Below are 18,267 nucleotides of genomic sequence, written 5' to 3'. Positions count from 1 at the left end.
ACGTCCCTTTTTCAGGACCCTGTCTTTCAAAGATAAATCGTAAAAATCCAAATAACTTCACAGATCTTCATTGTAAAGGGTTATAAAACACTGTTTCCCATGCTTGTTCAATGAACCATAATCAATTAATGAACATGCACCTGTGGAACGGTCATTAGGACACTAACAGCTTACAGACGGTAGGCAAATAAGGTCACAGTTATGAAAACTTAGGACACTAAAGAGGCCTTTCTACTGACTCTGAAAAACAGCAAAAGAAAGATGCCCAGGGTCCCTGTTCATCTGCGTGAACGTGCCTTAGGCATGCTGCAAGGAGGCATGAGGACTGCAGATGTGACCAGGGCAATAAATTACAATGTCTGTACTGTGAGACGCCGAAATACAGCGCTACAAGGAGACAGGACGAACAGCTGAACGTCCTCGCAGTGGCAGACCACTTGTAACAACACCTGCACAGGATCGGTACATCCGAACATCACACCTGCAGGACAGGTACAGGATGGCAACAACAACTGCCCGAGTAACACCAGGAACGCACAATCCCTCCATCAGTGCTCAGACTGTCCGCAATAGGCTGAGAGAGGCTGGACTGAGGGCTTGTAGGCCTGTTGTAAGGCAGGTCCTCACCGGAAACATCATCGCCTATGGGCACAAACCCACCGTCACAGGACCAGACAAGACTGGCAAAAAGTGCTCTTCCCTGACGGTTCGGGGTTTTGTCTCACCAGGGGTGATGGTCGGATTCACGTTTATTGTCGAAGGAATGAGCGTTACACCGAGGCCTGTACTCTGGAGCGGGATCGATTTGGAGGTGGAGGGTCCGTCATGGTCTGTGGCAGTGTGTCACAGCATCATTGGGCTGAGCTTGTTGTCATTGCAGGTAATCTCAACGATGTGCCTCAACCTCCAGCATGACAATGCCATACTGCTCGTTCTGTCCGTGATATCCTGGAAGACAGGAATGTCAATGTTCTGCCATGGCCAGCGAAGAGACCGGATCTCAATCCCGTTGAGGGAACTTGCTGGTGCCTTGGTGAAAGAGTGGGGTGACATCTCACAGCAAGAACGGTGCAGTCTGGGGCAGTCCATGAGGAGGAGATGCACTGCAGTACTTAATGCAGCTGGTGGCCACACCAGATACTGACTGTTACTTTTGATTTTGACCCCCCCACCTTGTTCAGGGACACATTATTCAATTTATGTTAGTCACATGTCTGTGGAACTTGTTCAGTTTATGTCTCAGTTGTTGAATCTTGTTATGTTCATGTAACAGTATAGCTTCCGTCCCTCTCCTCGCCCCTACCTGGGCTCAAACCAGGGACCCTCTGCACACATCAACAACTGACACCCATGAAGCATCGTTACCCATAGCGCCACAAAAGCCGCGGCCCTTGCAGAGCAAGGGGAACAACTACTTTAAGGTCTCAGAGCGAGTGATGTCACCGATTGAAACTAGCGCACACCACCGCTAACTAGCTAGCCATTTCACATTGGTTACACTCATACACATATTTACACATGTTAAGTTTGATGAAAATAAACGCAGTTGACAGTGAGAGGACGTTTCTTTTTTTGCTGAGTTTAGTATGCCAAAAGTTCCCGGATGTCGTACTACATTCGCCAAAATACGAAGTATACAAGCAGGAGACACAATTTCCGTGCTTTTAGGGCCCATAATGCAATTCTTCAGAAAATGGGCGTGGCTTCACATCGTTTTCAGATTTTAGGAAAATGGCGGAAAATATGCAGCCGAAATCCAACGAGAGCGGAAACAAATTGATTGCTTTAACTAATTATGACAACTATTAAGAAAATGTTGAGCAATGTAATCACTTTTCAAATAAGTTACTTTACACGTTATATTGGCTGACAATTTGTTAGCTACGCTATCCTTACGAACCACATAGCATATCATTACAGCAGTATGTACCGGTATGTTAGTTAGCTAACGTTACTAGTACATCAATCTTGCCAGTATATTAACTATGTGCTATCTAACTAACTACCCAAAGTTTATTGACTTGATAATTCCTGTCATTCTTATCTTAGCTAAGTGGTATAGTCGTCTTGCGTTCCCAAGTCTGATTGTACCAGAGCGCAGCATAACTGATGACTTTATGAGCGCTCAACACCGGTTGAATATGGCCGGTGTCAGTAAACTTTGTCAAAAAGGCGTAATTAAATTGTTGCCAGTTGCACAGTTAGTCACCAACCCTCTGGAATACATGAAAACTGCCTAACCAGCTCTGCTAGGGAAAGTAAAATGGTCAGATAAGGTGTTCTCTCATTTGTGTCTTGAAGTAGCTAGCAAGCTAACCAACATTAGCTTGGGTGCTTGACTGCAGTTGTAAAGTCAGAACGCTCGAATCACACCTTCTCCTCGGCCCGAGCGTCCAGTGTGCGCTCCGAGTGCGAAACAATCTGACAACGCTCTGAATTTACGAACGCCCAGAGCACGCTCTGACACTCCAGATTGAATTTAAGAACACACCCGAAGTCGTAAAATGTCTAGCTAGTCATTTCTTTTACTAACAACCTAGCAAGAGGTTGCATAGCAACAGCATCAATTTATGAAAAGCTAGTACACTCAACTGAAAGGACACCGTTTGTTTACAGTATACTAAAATGAACTAATAGTATGTAGTATATACTCATTAAGTATGTAGTATACAGTATGTTCGTGTGGGTATTCGAACACAGCCATAGTCTGGGACAGTTGTGGGATGCGATAGATCTCAAATTAATACAACCACTAGCATAAAAAAAAACGTTTTTAAGCAATGTGGCTGACGCAACAGATCAGAACGTTTATCTTAAAATGTTGAGAAACTATTAGGCTATTTCTTCACATTATAAGTGCAGAAATGTGCACATGGCAGTAGGCTATAAGTGCCAATGTTCCATTAGCGGAAAATACCATTATCAAAAGTGACCGCAAATGTGATTATGCATGTAATGCTTTTATTATAACGGTGCATTTTTATGGTGAAATTATTTCCCCCAAACTTGAAACTCACGCACTGCTTATGTATCCCAGTTAGACTTTACACCCCAAGCGGATTAATGTGCTTAATTTGAAGAAGTTATTTGGCCACTTTAGTTGTGATACAAACCTTATCAAAACATATAGGCCTATGGGCTAGGCTACATGAGGTGTACGACTATGATTAAAAAAAGTTTAGGGGGGAAAAAAGCATTGTTTCTTGCCTTACGCTGGGCATCATTCACAAGTGATAATATGAAATTCACAAGTCGTAGGCTAATATTGTCACCCATCAGACTATTCTTGATTTAATCTTGTCTTTACATACTAAATAATATATTTGTGAAATTTGTTTTGATTTAGAATGGACCATTATCATGCACCTGTCTTGAAACAGGGCCAGGGGGGATAAAATACATGTCATCTATGCTCTTTTAAATAGCGAATGGAGGATGCTTTTCCCGTGGTTCATTTTCATGCCAGCCAGGTAGGCTAAACTCCTGTTGTAAAGATAAGCAATGTGCTTAATATAAGGAAAGTTGAGAAATAAATATAGTAGGCCGAGCCTATAGAAAGCTGATGGGATCCTTCTATTTTTAGTAGAGGCCATCACTATGTTTTCTTGCTCAATTGCATAGCCTATAGAAATGTTGCGCAACATGAGCTCATGGGCTCTCATGAAGTGTTTGATTAGATTTTCGATGACATTTACATTGATGTCAGACTGATTAAAGGGACATTAGAGTGCTGAGTACCAGGCAGTTAGCAAGTTTGGTAGGCTACTAATGACCATCAGCAGCATCAGAGCTTGGAGAAGCCTAATTACAGTGACTAAACGGTCACGTGGAATTTGACCGCCTTCATGACTCGTGACCGCCAGGGTGGCGGTAATACGGTCACCGCAACAGCTCTAGGTTTGAATACTGTCTGAAGGCACTGTATGTTAATTCATCTCACATCTGTTTGCAGGAAGAACATCATGTATTTAGCATCCACCTTTTCATTTACCCCCTTCATCACTGTGTGAACAAAAAGCGAATTAAAATGTAATTCTCTCCCGAGTCCTCTGTGCCGATGGTTTTCTTTATCACAGAGATACAATCGCTGTGATGGAGTTGAATCTATTGGCACTAACATCACCCCATAAAGCGGCTCCACAACATACATGAAGACAAACCCTTTGGGAGTCTGTGGAAACAGGGACACTGAGTGTGTGATTCTGGAACATGAGACAAAAATAGAAAAATTTATTGAATATGTATGTACACCATTGTGTAACCGATGTGAAATGGCTAGCTAGGTAGCGGTGGTGCGCGCTAGCAGCCTTTCAGTCGGTGACGTCACTTGCTCTGAGATTTGAAGTAGTGGTTCCCCTTGCTCTGCAAGGGCCGTGGCTTTTGTGGAGCGATGGGTAACGATGCTTCGTGGGTGACTGTTGTTGATGTGTGCAGAGGGTCCCTGGTTCGCGCCCGGGTCGGGGCGAGGGGACGTACTAAAGTTATACTGTTACAATTGCAAGCTAAATGCACTAAATGCGCTTTTGCATAATGCAGATACTGCTTTCGAGGGACATTTCGCTCTTGAATTAAAGTTTTGTCAGATGTTTTCAGATCTCAAATGTAGACATGTTGCCGTAGGTCAACATTCCAGACTATCTGTCGTGTAGACGCAGCAACTGTATATGCCTCAATCCCAAATGATTAGCGCCGTCTAACTTCTTGGTTTATTTATATTTTCTATTCATTTGTGGTGGAGGAATATGACTGGATCTACATAACTGGTGTCATTGGATGTGGTTTCATCTTGACATTAGACTACTTTCGAGTTCTAATAATGTCTAAAACGTTGTCCCTTTAAATGTAGGTAGACTGTATATTACACCATATGACTCTGATTTAGCTACCTTGTTCTCATCTTGTTCAGCATCTGGCTAACTGAAATGTGTCTCTCTTTTAGAACTGTGATGTCTTATGGGAGGACTTCCATCAGAAGCTGGTTGATTCCTCACTTATCACACTGGACACGTACCTGCAACAGTTCCCCGACCTCAAGGTACAGTGTACTGCATAAAAACAGCTTAGCCTTGACTCTGTCGTCATAGAAACGAATAGCAGTCCTTGGCTACACGAGTTGACTCTTGCCTTTAACCAACTCAATAAAATTGATAAATGTTGAAACACTAGCTATGTTTTTGTCATTTATTTATCCAATATTGTTTATAGTACAGCACTATTTGTAATAAATTAGCTATTTGGTGAGAAGTTTGACTAGGTTAATCTCTTCCGGCATATTCGTAATATGCTCACGGTCTCAAAGACTTGGAGAGATTTCAGGCTTTTGTCCCTGTGGCTCAGTGTGCATCCCAAATGGCACCCTATTCCCTATGTAGCACACTCCTTTTGACCAGGGCCCAATGGTCTGTGGTCAGAAGTAGTGCACTACAAAGGGAATATGGTGCCATTTGGGACGCAGTCTCAGACAGGTTGACACCTTTATGCTTGGAACTTTTGCTTAGGGGAAGGACTTTGTGTACTACTGTATTGTATTAAAGGCCGGTCCGTGTGGTAATTATTCACCATCAGATCCGTGTGGCGAAAAGAAGCAGAAAGCTAATTGACTACGATAGTGCACGGCACCATCTCGAGACCATTCAGGCGGTGGTCAATAGAAGTGATCGGAAGGTCTCCAAGGTAAGTCCTATGCAGTAATACAACAATGTGCGATTCTGTCCGCCTTTACCATTGTGGTGAAGAGTGATTGAGAAACACAACCCTTTTACGAAAACGAAAACACCTCATATGCTATAATAGTTCACCTTTCCAATAGTTTTGTGATGTAAACCCAACAAACAGACTAGAGCCGTTTAACAACAACCTAGTCTCCAACCATAATTGAAAGTGGGTGTTCGTTGACCTACTGTACGTCATGTTATGTCATTCTTATGGCAGTCTTCTAAGAGCATCATGACAGTACACAACAGGTAAAGTACTGTGTATCAAGTGTAAAAGAGGATCCTTGTGCAAAGCAGTTCATCTTCAAGGTGCTGGTTATGGCAGGAAAGAGATGTTAATATTTCCCCCCTCGTTATGTATTTCTCTCTTCAGGCAGAGGATGAGTTGAAAAAAGCCCAGAAGGTGTTTGATGAGCTCAATGTTGATCTGCAGGACGAGCTACCAACTCTCTGGGACAGGTAAACTAAAATCAACACCTGAGTCACATTCACTAGGCGCCAAACGGAAGGAAATGGGCCAACATGGAGAGGGGCCTACCTGATTTGTCCAATAAGAAACGCTGTTTTTATTTTCCGTTGCAAAACGTTTTGGTACGATGTGCACTAATTAATACGACCCTAATTAAAACGTTCATAGATAAACCAACGTTGTGGTCTTTACGCTGTAGCTCCTCTTCCCATGGTCAATTACAAATCAAAACTAATGGTTTCGGGTACTGTAAAAAAAATATATATATATATACTACAGTACTATTATGCAGTGTTATTTTTGTATTGTTATTGTTCTACTCTAGGTGCTTTAACATACAAATCCTTTAAATTCATAAATGAAAATGTGTTAATCATTTTAGATCCATCCCAAATGGAACCCTATTCAGTGCGTAGTGCACTACATGGCGTAGTGCACTACATGTGGGCCCTGGTCAAAGTAGTGCACTAAATAGGGAATATGGTTCCTTTTGGGACGCAGTCCAAGATTTCTTCTATAGTTCTTAGGTGACTCACAGTCGAGATGTGACTCTAGATTCCTTTATTTCTCTCTGTCAGTCTCTAGGGATCTTTTGATGAAGTCAATGTATATCCATGAGTCATCAAGTCTCCATAGATATGCCTAGACCAGGAGATTATTCCCAGAAAAAGCACTTGTTTAAAACTGTCGATATGATCAGTATTGTAGCCAAGGTATTAGCTTGTGTCTGTGTTTGTCTGTCTATCGTACGTTCTTTTAGAATAGTATATTATACTGATGTACTTTTCCTGTGTGTGAATGACAGTCATGATGTACAGAATAATGTACATCTCATAATGAAATGTGAATGGAAACAATGAATTGTGGCCTTACAGCTATAGAAAGCCCTAAATATGAGTATTTCCTAGATTGAGAGATTCAGTCTAAGCACCACCATTAGGATGAAAAATAGAATTCAACACAGCATAATAATATTATCACGGTGCATTCAGACTTAGGGCCTGACAGAATGGCCTGACAGAATCCCAATAATAAAATCAGATTTCCTTTCAGTCGATCTCTGTTTCTGTCAGATAGAGGGACATGCAGTTAAACTAGTGGTGAGATAAGGTGTTAGGGAATTTGATCTGTTCTGGGGGAGAGATAATGTCCATTTTGTTTTGTGTGTGTGTGTGCACGTGTCCTCAAAATGTTCATATAACATGTTATTTTCCCTCCTTATCAATGAGGTAGCCAGTCTCACACAGAAGGCTAAGCAGGATAGCCTTGTGAGTAGGGAAACGCCTAACCAGATGGTGACTAGCTAGGTTGCCAAATGGAGCCAACTACTATTGTGCAATGAATTGGACTGTTAATATAACTGTCTATTTAACGAAAGAGACCTGTCTTCCAAAATCTCTCTAGAAGTTAAGAGGTATTTGCCATATCCAGATTTAAGACAGGCCAATAAAAATAACTACATGTGTAGTGGATCTGGTGTAGCTGTCTAAGCTCCCGATTGCGGACAACATATGCTCCCTGTAGACAGAGGTTCCAGACCCATTTCGGCCACCCTCTCTATGTAACCGATGTGAAATGGCTATCTAGTTAGCGGTGGTGCGCGCTAATAGCCTTTCAATCGGTGACGTCACTTGCTCTGAGACCTTGAAGTAGTGGTTCCCCTTGCTCTGCAAGGGCCGCAGCTTTTGTGGAGCGATGGGTAACGATGCTTCGTGGGTGACTGTTGTTGATGTGTGCAGAGGGTCCCTGTTTCGCGCCCGGGTCGGGGCGAGGGGACGGACTAAAGTTAAACTGTTACATCTACATTTCCCGCTGTACTGACAAAAATCCTTTAAAAAATATACATAAGGAGGACCATATTCTAAATATACGAAAGCTGTGGGATTGGATTTCCTTAAGTGAAAATCTTTGGGGAAACATTCTAGATGTTTTTGAACATTGAATGCCTGGAGATTGGAGTAGTGATTAACATCGAGCATTCTGATTTAATTCAGGCAATGACTGTACAACTGGTTACTATAATCTGTTTTTGCCATTAGGATGGTCACATGCTGCCTCTTATGTAATTGACAGGTTCACATTGTTAGGTGTGACTGTCTAGCTGTACCTTAATCAAGTGCTTTTAGTTGATTCTGATTGTTCTTAAGTTAAAGATGTTTGCGTATCTGGGCTCTAGATCAAGGATCTCAATGGTTAACAATAAGTTGAAGACCTTAATTGAAGTGTAATTACTGTACTGAAGATTACTCATTATTCATGAATGAACTTCATTAAAGTTTCAAATAATTATTTTCCCTCATCAATCTACACAGAATGCCCCATATTGACAAAGCGAAAACATTTTTTCTACAACTTGATTTGAGTCCAACTGTGGTAAATTCAATTGATTGGACATGATTTGTAAAGTCACACACCTGTCTATAAAAGGTCCCAGGTTTGAAAGTGCATGTCAGAGCAAAAAACCAAGCCATGAGGTCGAAGGAATTGTCTGTAGAGCTCTGAGACAGGATTGTGTCGAGGCACAGATCTGGGGAAGGGTACCAACACATTTCTGCAACATTTAAGGTCCCCAAGAACACAGTGGCCTCCATCATTCTTAAATAGAGGAACTTTGGAACCACCGAGACTCTTCCTAAAGCTGGACGCCTCTGCCAAACTGAGCAATCCAACCTGACAGAGCTTGAGAGGATCTGCAGAGAAGAATGAGAGAAACTCCCCTAATACACGTTTGCCAAGCTTAGAGCTATAATCGCTGCCAAAGGTGCTTCAACAAAGTACTAAGTAAAGGGTCTGAATACTGTGATATTTATTTTAATTTTAGAAATTGGCAAAAAATTCTACAATCCTGTTTTTACTTTGTCATTATGGGGTATTGTGTGTAGAGATGAGGAAAAAAGATATTGAATTAATTTTAGAATAAGGCTGAAATGTAACAAAATGTGGAAAAGGTGAAGGGTTCTGAATACTTTCCGAATGCACTGTAGCAACTAAATGTGCTGTGGGTGTGCGTCGCAGTGGCAGACTTACCATTAGGCAACTCAGCCAATTTCCTAGGGCCTCACATCATCAGGGGGCCTCGTGAACTTGGCATAATTTCATTTAATAATAGACAGTAATAGAAAGAGCTAAGACTTTCTATTTCCCTCTACAATGCTTACAAGCTGCGCAGGACACGTTAGAAGGGAGTGTGACAAAACCGCAATTGAAAATAATGCATATCTTTTATTCTACACACACAACTATTAGTCACACGCGCCAAATACAGTGAAATGCTTACTTATAAGCCCCTAACCAACAATGCAGTTTAAAAAATATGAATAAGAAATAAACCAGATACAATGTATGTAGAAATGATAATGGACCTATCATATTCAAAAATAACTGCCTTTCTTCTGGCCCACAAATTGCTTTCAACAACAAAAAAATTGGTTTGTCCCTCCGTTGAAATGATGTGGTGATGTAAAGACCTTTACTAGTGAAGGGCATTTTAATTATTTTCAGGAAGCCTTTTCATTCTGCTTCGTTCAACTAAAAGAGCCAGTTCCGAACAGCTCTTCTTTCAGTAGACATGATTTTGTTAAACAGTCATGGGGGCCTACAAATCACAAAGTCCGCCCCTGTGTATGTGTGTTGCCATCTTGAGCAGCAGCAAGCAGCACACTGGCTGCTCACTGGAGAGGAATGCTTGCAGCCGTGGTTACCTAATCTGGCCAATGAGAGGCATCCTCTCTACAATGCCCTATAGCACTGCTCTACTCATGGGTGGGAATTGCCGTGCTTTTATTTTTAGCCCTATCATTATAATGACAGTCATCCTTGTGTTAAAACATCTGCTTCAACAGCTGAGCTACAGTATGTGTTCAGGATATGTGTCAGAATCAATTCAACCCCTGTATGTGTTTGTGCGTGTGAATGAATGAATGAATGACCACAGGTCTCCTGCCTGCTTCATTGCAAAATGACACGAGTTGAGCAGTGCTAGAGGGCATTGCAGAGAGATGATCCTCACAAGGACAACTCAATGTTTGCTGTACACTTTGGTTGACCTTTTTCTGAAATTGGCACTTATTGCTTATGTGTTCAGATGAAAGATGTGCTCAGAGTTCACCTAAATCGCAGCAACAGATCGCAATTTAAAATACGTATCTAACATTTTGCGAACTGGTTGGTAAACACTGTATCAATCAATCAAATGTATTTTGTAAAGCCCTTTTTACATCAGCAGTTGTCACAAAGTGCTTCACAGATACCCAGCCTCAAATCCCAAAGAGCACAGTGGCCAGGAAACTCCCTAGAAGGCAATAACCATGTATAGGGACTGTAGTTAAACAGCGTTTTGTATCTCTGACCACCAGTTTGATATGGTTTTATTTTTTTGAAAAGTGTGTGAAAAGTATATTGTTATGGGAACTGTTCATTCGAATGTATGGAATTCTTTAGTCTAACAGCGTTATTAGCCTTACAGCTGAGGCTGTCAATTCATAAATGACTTCCATCATTTAAGAGCTCTTTTAGGGCCTTAAATGAAGATGTTTGTTGGTGAAAAAACATCACCATGGTAACAGATGTGTTTTCCCCCTTTCTAGCCGAGTTGGTTTTTACGTGAACACATTCAAGAACGTGACGAACCTGGAGGCCAAATTCCATCGGGAAATCTCTGTGGTAAGTAACAAAAATAGAAACTCTCAAGGCTATTTGCTTTACGCGGTGGGTGGTGCTTTTGAAGGTTGGGTCTCTTTCTTCTGACATTGCATCAACACAAGGGATAAAGTACAGTTCAGTATGATGATATACCATGAGGTTTACCATGGGTGTCTCAATGTTCATCTACAGTCTGCTTAGTGTAGCCAAACATATATACAGTGGCAAGAAAAAGAAAATGAACCCTTTGGAATTACCTGGATTTCTGCATAAATTGGTCATAACATTTGATCTGATCTTCGTCTAAGTCACAACAATAGACTAACACAGTGTGCTTAAACTAATAACAGACAAACAATAATAATTTTTCATCTATTTATTGATCACACTGTGTAAACATTCACAGTGCAGGTTGGAAAAAGTATATGAACCCATGGATTTAATAACAGGTTGACCCTCTGGCAGCAATAACCTCAAACAAACGTTTTCCGTAGTTGCGGATCAGACCTGCACAATGGTCAGGAGGAATTTTGGATCATTCCTCTTTACAAAACTGTTTCAGTTCCACAATATTCTTGGGATGTCGAGGTTATGCAACAGCATCTCAATCGGGTTGAGGTCAGGACTGACTGGGCCACTCCAGAAAGCGCATTTTCTTCTCTTCAAGCCATTCTGTTGTTGATTTACATCTGTCAAATAGGTTGTTGTCCTGTTGCATCACCTAACTTCTGTTGAGCTTCAATTGGCGGACAGATAGCCATACATTCTCCTGCAAAATGTCTTGATAAACTTGGGAATTATTTTTCCGTCGATGATAGCAAGCTGTCCAGGCCCTGAGTCAGCAAAGCAGCCCCAAACCATGATGCTCCCTCCACCATAGTTTACAGTTGGGATGAGGTTTTGTTGTTGGTGTGCTGTGCCTTTTTTTATCCACACAGTGTTATGTGTTCCTTCCAAACAACACAACTTTAGTTTCATCTGTCCACAGAATATTTTGCCAGTAGCGCCATGGAACATCCAGGTGCTCTTTTGCGAACTTCAGACATGCAGCAATGTTTTTTTGGACAGCAGTGGCTTCTTCCATGGTGTCCTCCCATGAACACCATTCTTGTTTTGTGTTTTATGTATCATAGACTCGTCAACAGAGATGTTAGCATCTTCCAGAGATTTCTGTAAGTCTTTAGCTAACACTCTAGGATTCTTCTTAACCTCATTGAGCATTCTGCGCTGTGTGCTCTTGCAGTCATCTTTGCAGGACGGCCACTCCTAGGGAGAGTAGCACAGTGATGAACTTTCTCCATTTATAGACAATTTGTCTTACCGTGGACTGATGAATATCAAGGCCTTTAGAGATACTTTTGTAACCTTTTCCCGCTTTATGCAAATAAACAAATCTTAATCTTAGGGGGGGGCACACAATGCAAATAGTCCAGGTAGCCATTTGATTACCTGTTCAGGAGTCTTATGGCTTGGGGGTAAAAACTGTTGAGAAGCCTTTTTGTCCTAGACTTGGCACTCCAGTAGCGCTTGCCATGCGGTAGTAGAGAGAACAGTCTATGACTGGGGTGGCTGGGGTATTTGACAATTTTCAGGGCCTTCCTCTGACACCGCCTGGTGTAGAGGTCCTGGATGGCAGGTAGCTTAGGGATGTACTGGGCCGTACGCACCTTGCGGTCGAAGGCCGAGCAATTGCCGTACCAGGCAGTGATGCAACCAGTCAGGATGCTCTCGATATTGCAGCTGTAGAACCTTTTGAGGATCTCAGGACCCATGCCAAATCTTTTTCGTTTCCTGAGGGGGATTAAGCTTTGTCGTGCCCTCATCACGACTGTCTTGGTGTGTTTGGACCATTCTAGTTTGTTGTTGATGTGGACACCAAGGAACTTGAAGCTCTCAACCTGCTCCACTACAGCCCCGTGGATGAGAATGGGGGCGTGCTCGGTCCTCCTTTTCCTGTAGTCCACAATCATCTCCTTAGTCTTGGTTACGTTGAGGGATAGGTTGTTATTCTGGCACCACCCGGCCAGGTCTCTGACCTCCTCCCTATGGGCTGTCTCGTCGTTGTCGGTGATCAGGCCTACCACTGTTGTGTCGGCTGCAAACTTAATGATGGTGTTGGAGTCGTGCCTGGCCATGCAGTCGTGGTTGAACAGGGAGTACAGGAGGGGATTGAGCACGCACCCCTGGGGAGCTCCAGTGTTGAGGATCAGCGTGGCAAATGTGTTGCTACCTACCCTCACCACCTGGGGGTGGCCTGTCAGGAAGTCCAGGATCCAGTTGCAGAGGGAGGCGTTTAGTCCCAGGATCCTTAGCTTAGTGATGGTGTTGAACGCTGAGCTGTAGTCAATGAACAGCATTCTCACATAAGTGTTCCTTTTGTCCAGGTGGGAAAAGGCAGTGTGGAGTGCAATAGAGATGGCATCATCTGTGGATCTGTATGCAAATTGGAGTGGGTCTAACGTTTCTGGGATAATGGTGTTGATATGAGCCATTACCAGCCTTTCAAAGCACTTCATGGCTACGGACGTGAGTGTTACAGGTCTGTAGTCATTTAGGCAGGTTGCCTTTGTGTTCTTGGGCACAGGGACTATGGTGGTCTGCTTGAAACATGTTGGTATTACAGACTCAATCTGTGTTTGGCTCAATGCTATTTCAACTCAGTTAATGTAGTGCACTGAGGAAAATGCTCATCAATTTTGATGTTTTAAATTCATGAGTTACATTTTTATTTCACTTCCTGAAATAACTTTAGGCCAGCACATGATTCGCTCACACTTACCCACTTATTATCCTGTGTTCAAAGGTACAGCATTTCCAACTAGCAGGGACAGCACTGTTATGTAATATTGTAATTTTCTTACTGAGGTCTAGGGAAAGGACTACAGTAACTGCCATATATTAGGCCTATTCAGCAGTATTACTGGTGAATATCAAGGTCATTGTGTTACTAAGGTGTGTCAAGGGACTTGGCTGCATTTGGCCAAGTATTAATCTTACACTACTCATTTGAGCTGTTGTTTTTAGCGTTATTCTTTGTAGGCAATGGAAATGTAATATGAGTTCTGTTGTGTCCCAAATTGTACCCTATTCCCTATAGCCTCTCGCAATTCCTATCCTCACTACCCACTACCCTCACTACACCCATGGTGTGTGTGTGTGTCCTGACATCTTTATCTCGAAGTTCAACATTTGCGGTGACAGACATCCATTTTAGCTGCTTCTGGTTCGAGACTGCTCTCTGCAGGGAAAAGTATAAATTGTGCCTCATTAATTCATTTTTCGTTTACTTCAAGGTTTGAGTCAATTTAACCTAAAGTCGCAGATGTAAAATAAACGCTTGTGATTGCTTTTCTTTCTTTCTAATCCTTCTGCACCGGTCAACCAATCCAGTAAATGTGGAGTGAAGATAGAGTGTCTCCTTGTAAGAATGCATTTGGTTCGCACCGACCCGCTGAGGGTAGGGTCAATTCAATTGAAAGGCAGTTCATTCAGGAAGAGAACTGAAATTACAATTCAATAGTATTTTTTTATGTCATCTGAATAAACTGAAAAGTAGGAGCTATTTATTTCAAAAGTTTTTCCATTTCTGAATTTTACATTTAAATCACTTCCTGAATTGACTACCTTCAATTGGAATTGACCACAACCCTGATTTATTTGTATTTACACAACACAACATTAGGTGAAAATATATGTATTATTATTTATTTATAATCAGCTATAATGGGGCGGTCATTTTGGACCGGGAACACAGAATTAATTAACATGAAACGAACATAACAGGAGGGTTAGACAGATCAACATTTACAAGGTCACAGGGCCAGACGGATTACCAGGACGTGTACTCAGAGCATGCGCTGACCAACTGGCAAGTGTACTCACTGATATTTTCAGCCTGTCCCAGACTAAGTCTGTAATACCTACATGTTTCAAGCAGACCACCATAGTCCCTGTGCCCAAGAATGCCAAGGTAACATGTCTAAAGACCTACCGACCCGTAGCACTAACGTCTGTAGCCATGACGTGCTTTGAAAGGCTGGTCATGGCTCACATCAACACCATCATCCCAGAAACCTTAGACCCACTCCAATTCGCATAACACCCCAACAGATCCACAGATGATGCAATCTCTATTGCACTCCACACTGCCCTTTCCCACATGGACAAAAATAACACTTATGTGAGAATGCTGTTCATTGACTACAGCTCAGCATTCAACACCATAGTGCCATCAAAGCTCATCACTAAGCTAAGGACCCTGGGACTAAACGCTTCCCTCTGCAACTGGATCCTGGTCTTCCTGATAGGCTGACCCTGGGTGGTAAGGGTAGGCAACAACACATCTGCCACGCTGATCTTCAACACCGGAGCCCCTCAGGGGTGCGTGCTTAGTCCCCTCCTGTACACCCGGTTCACCCACAACTGCATGGCCAAGCACGACTCCAACACCATCATTTAGTTTTCCGACGACACAACGGTGGTTGGCCTGATCACCGACAACGATGAGACAGCCTATAGGGAGGAGGTCAGAGACTTGGCAGTGTGGTGCCAGGACAACAACCTCTCCCTCAATGTGATCAAGACACAGGGAATGATCGTGGACCATTCTCATCGACGGGGCTGTAGTGGAGCAGGTCGAGAGCTTCAAGTTCCTTGGTGTCCACACCACCAACAAACTAGCATGGTCCAAACACACCAAGATGGTCGTGAAGAGGGCACGACAACTCCTATTCCCCCTCAGGAGACTGAAAAGATTTGACATGGGGCCTCAGATCCTCAAAAGGTTCTACAGCTGCACCATCAAGAGCATCCTGACCGGTTCCATCACCACCTGGTATGGCAACTGCTCGGCATCCGAACACAAGGTGCTACAGAGGGTAGTACATACATCCCAGTACATCACTGGGGCCAAGCTTCCTGCCATCCAGGACCTCTATACCCGGTGGTGGCAGAGGAAGGCCCCCAAAAAATTCAAAGACTCCTGCCACCATAGTCATAGATTGTTCTCTCTGCTATCGCATGGCAAGCGGTACCGGTGCGCAAAAACATAGGTCCAAAAGGCTCCTTTACAGATTTTACCCCCAAGCCATAAGACTGCTGAACAGTTAATCAAATGGCTACCTGGGACTATTTGTATTGACCCCCCGCTACTCCCTGTTTATTGTCTGTGCATAGTCACTTTACCCCTACCTACATGTACATATTACCGTAATTACCTCGACTTACCTGTACCCCTTCACATTGACTCGGTACCGGTACCCCTGTATATAGCCTCGTTATAGTTTTTATTTTATTTTGTAAATATTTTCTTAACTCTTATTTTTCTTAACTGCATTGTTGGTTAAGGGCTTTTAAGTAAGCATTTCCCGGTAACTTTTTGTGTTCGTTGCATGTGACAAATAAAATGTGATTTGGCGTGCGTCTGTCCACGAGATTAATTTAAAAGATACTTGTGTCTCAAGATGAAGTCCATGTTTTTGATACTGACTTTGGATATTTCATATTTTCCATGTTGTAGTGCACCGGGATGTAAAAGATGCACAGGTGTACTGTTGGAAGGATCTGCATCTGCCGATTCTGAGTATGAGTCAGAGTCACCGGTTGCTTATACTCTATTATAGGAGAGGTCTCTGGGGTCAAGATTTCTAAAGAGATGTAGCCTGGGGTGGTTTAGCCGCTGCCGCCAGAACACATACTGTGTCGGCGTGGGTTGGTATACGGCCCACAGCCTTCATTGTTAATACATATGTTTAGCTACACGGATCCGCGAGATCAGGATGGTAGTCGGAGACTTAGTCACTGTATGATATCTCTAGAAATGTAGAAGAAAAAAATGTAGAGTGGTGTCGTCCAACATTTTTTTATTTGATTGAATAGAGACGGTGAGAGAGAGAGACAGGAAAGTTGGAAGAGAGTTTGTGTCCAGAGGGGAGTGGGCAGGTGGCCTAAGGTGGTCTAGCGGTCTGTGCCGCAGCCTACGGTGTCGACATATGTTTGAATCCGGCACACTGCCCTTTGACACATCCTCTCTCTATCTTTCCCCACTGTCATCCTCTCTCTCTGTTCAATAAAGTCAGAAAATACCTACAAATATTTATGAAAGCTCCCAAGATCAGGATGGTAGTATGAGGCTGACACCATGGCTACACTGGCCATTGTGTGCATGTTGATTTTGTCAATCCCGACCAGACGAGATCCTGACATGCAGGTTAAAATACCAAAACCAACTGTGAACCAACTATATTAATTTGGGGACAGGTCAAAACACACATAAAACATTCGTGGACATTTAAAGCTAGATAGCTGTTGCTAGCAGTTTGTCCTGGGAGATGAACATTGAGTTGTTATTTTACCTGATCATGTATTGTCCCCTTAGCTGTTTTCTTGTAGAATTTTGACTTGGCTCATAAAAAAAGTGTGTATTTCTTTACTCAGATGATTAATCCACAGATAAAAAGGAAACCTAGTTCATTTTTAGTTTGTAGTTTCAAATTAGTATCTCGTTTGTCTTTCAAGCAACCACGTGTGGCTGTATCTTTGTGAAAACCAGTAAGGAGATGGGATTTTTTAAAACCTTTATTTCAACAGGGATGTCATATTGAGACAAAAGTCTCTTTTGCAAATGAGCCCAGCACAACACAAAAACATAAAAATACACAATATACACATTAAGATACAAAACTCTAATTCAAAGGATGACTGAAATAGGCCTGGATCAGACTTCTTGCAAGTGGTTTGAAAATAATCTCTCAGATGGGACTCTGAGTGCGTGATTTCTGATGGTGTCAAGTCTAGTTTCCTGGATATTACAAAAGGTGTACCACAGGGGTCAGTGCTGGGACCTGTTCTCTTTACTAATTATATACATAATATTGGTCTATCTGTTGAAACGTGTAATATTCATGTGTACGCAGATGACACTGTTATGTCTGCAATTGCCCCAAATGTTGACCAGGCTATGTGACTTTGTTGCCTTGGTTGGTTTAAAAGTTGTACTTAATGCGGGCAAGACTAAATATACGTTGTTCTCTAATTCTCGCAAATATGTTTCAGATGAATGACGTATTTACATTTAAGTCATTTAGCAGACGCTCTTATCCAGAGCGACTTACAAATTGGAAAGTTCATACATATTCATCCTGGTCCCCCCGTGGGGAATGAACCCACAACCCTGGCGTTGCAAGCGCCATGCTCTACCAACTGAGCCACACTGAGCCACAATGGGAGAACCATCATTGGATGGTTCTCCCATTGATTGGGTTCCCACCTATACATTTCTGGACATCTACATTGACAAAGATTTAATGTTTAAAGAACATGGATGAGCTAGTTAAAAAGCAAAGATTTAAAGTGGGCTTCTTTTTTAGAAAAGGATCTTGCCTCTCCCTAAGTAGCAGGAAGCAGATTGTAGAGTCAACTTTCCTGACAGTTCTTGTGACACCA

General features: G+C 42.5%; 1 protein-coding gene across 8 annotated transcripts in view; it reads left to right on the top strand.

Annotated features, from left to right (window-relative positions):
• amph (amphiphysin) overlaps nt 1-18,267 on the top strand; it is a 127,748-nt gene that overhangs the window by 64,908 nt on the left and 44,573 nt on the right. For all 8 annotated transcript variants that reach the window (XM_071362611.1, XM_071362609.1, XM_071362608.1 and 5 more), the window contains exons 5-8: nt 4,940-5,035; nt 5,566-5,673; nt 6,088-6,173; nt 10,770-10,845. In XM_071362611.1, the coding sequence (XP_071218712.1) occupies nt 4,940-5,035; nt 5,566-5,673; nt 6,088-6,173; nt 10,770-10,845 (366 nt within the window). The remainder of the gene's footprint in view (nt 1-4,939; nt 5,036-5,565; nt 5,674-6,087; nt 6,174-10,769; nt 10,846-18,267) is intronic.

This window comes from Salvelinus alpinus, chromosome 23 (assembly GCF_045679555.1).
Source record: "Salvelinus alpinus chromosome 23, SLU_Salpinus.1, whole genome shotgun sequence".
Lineage (NCBI taxonomy): Eukaryota > Metazoa > Chordata > Actinopteri > Salmoniformes > Salmonidae > Salvelinus > Salvelinus alpinus.
The sequence above is the reverse complement of the archived record's forward strand: the minus strand, read 5'-3'. Positions and strand labels throughout refer to the sequence as shown.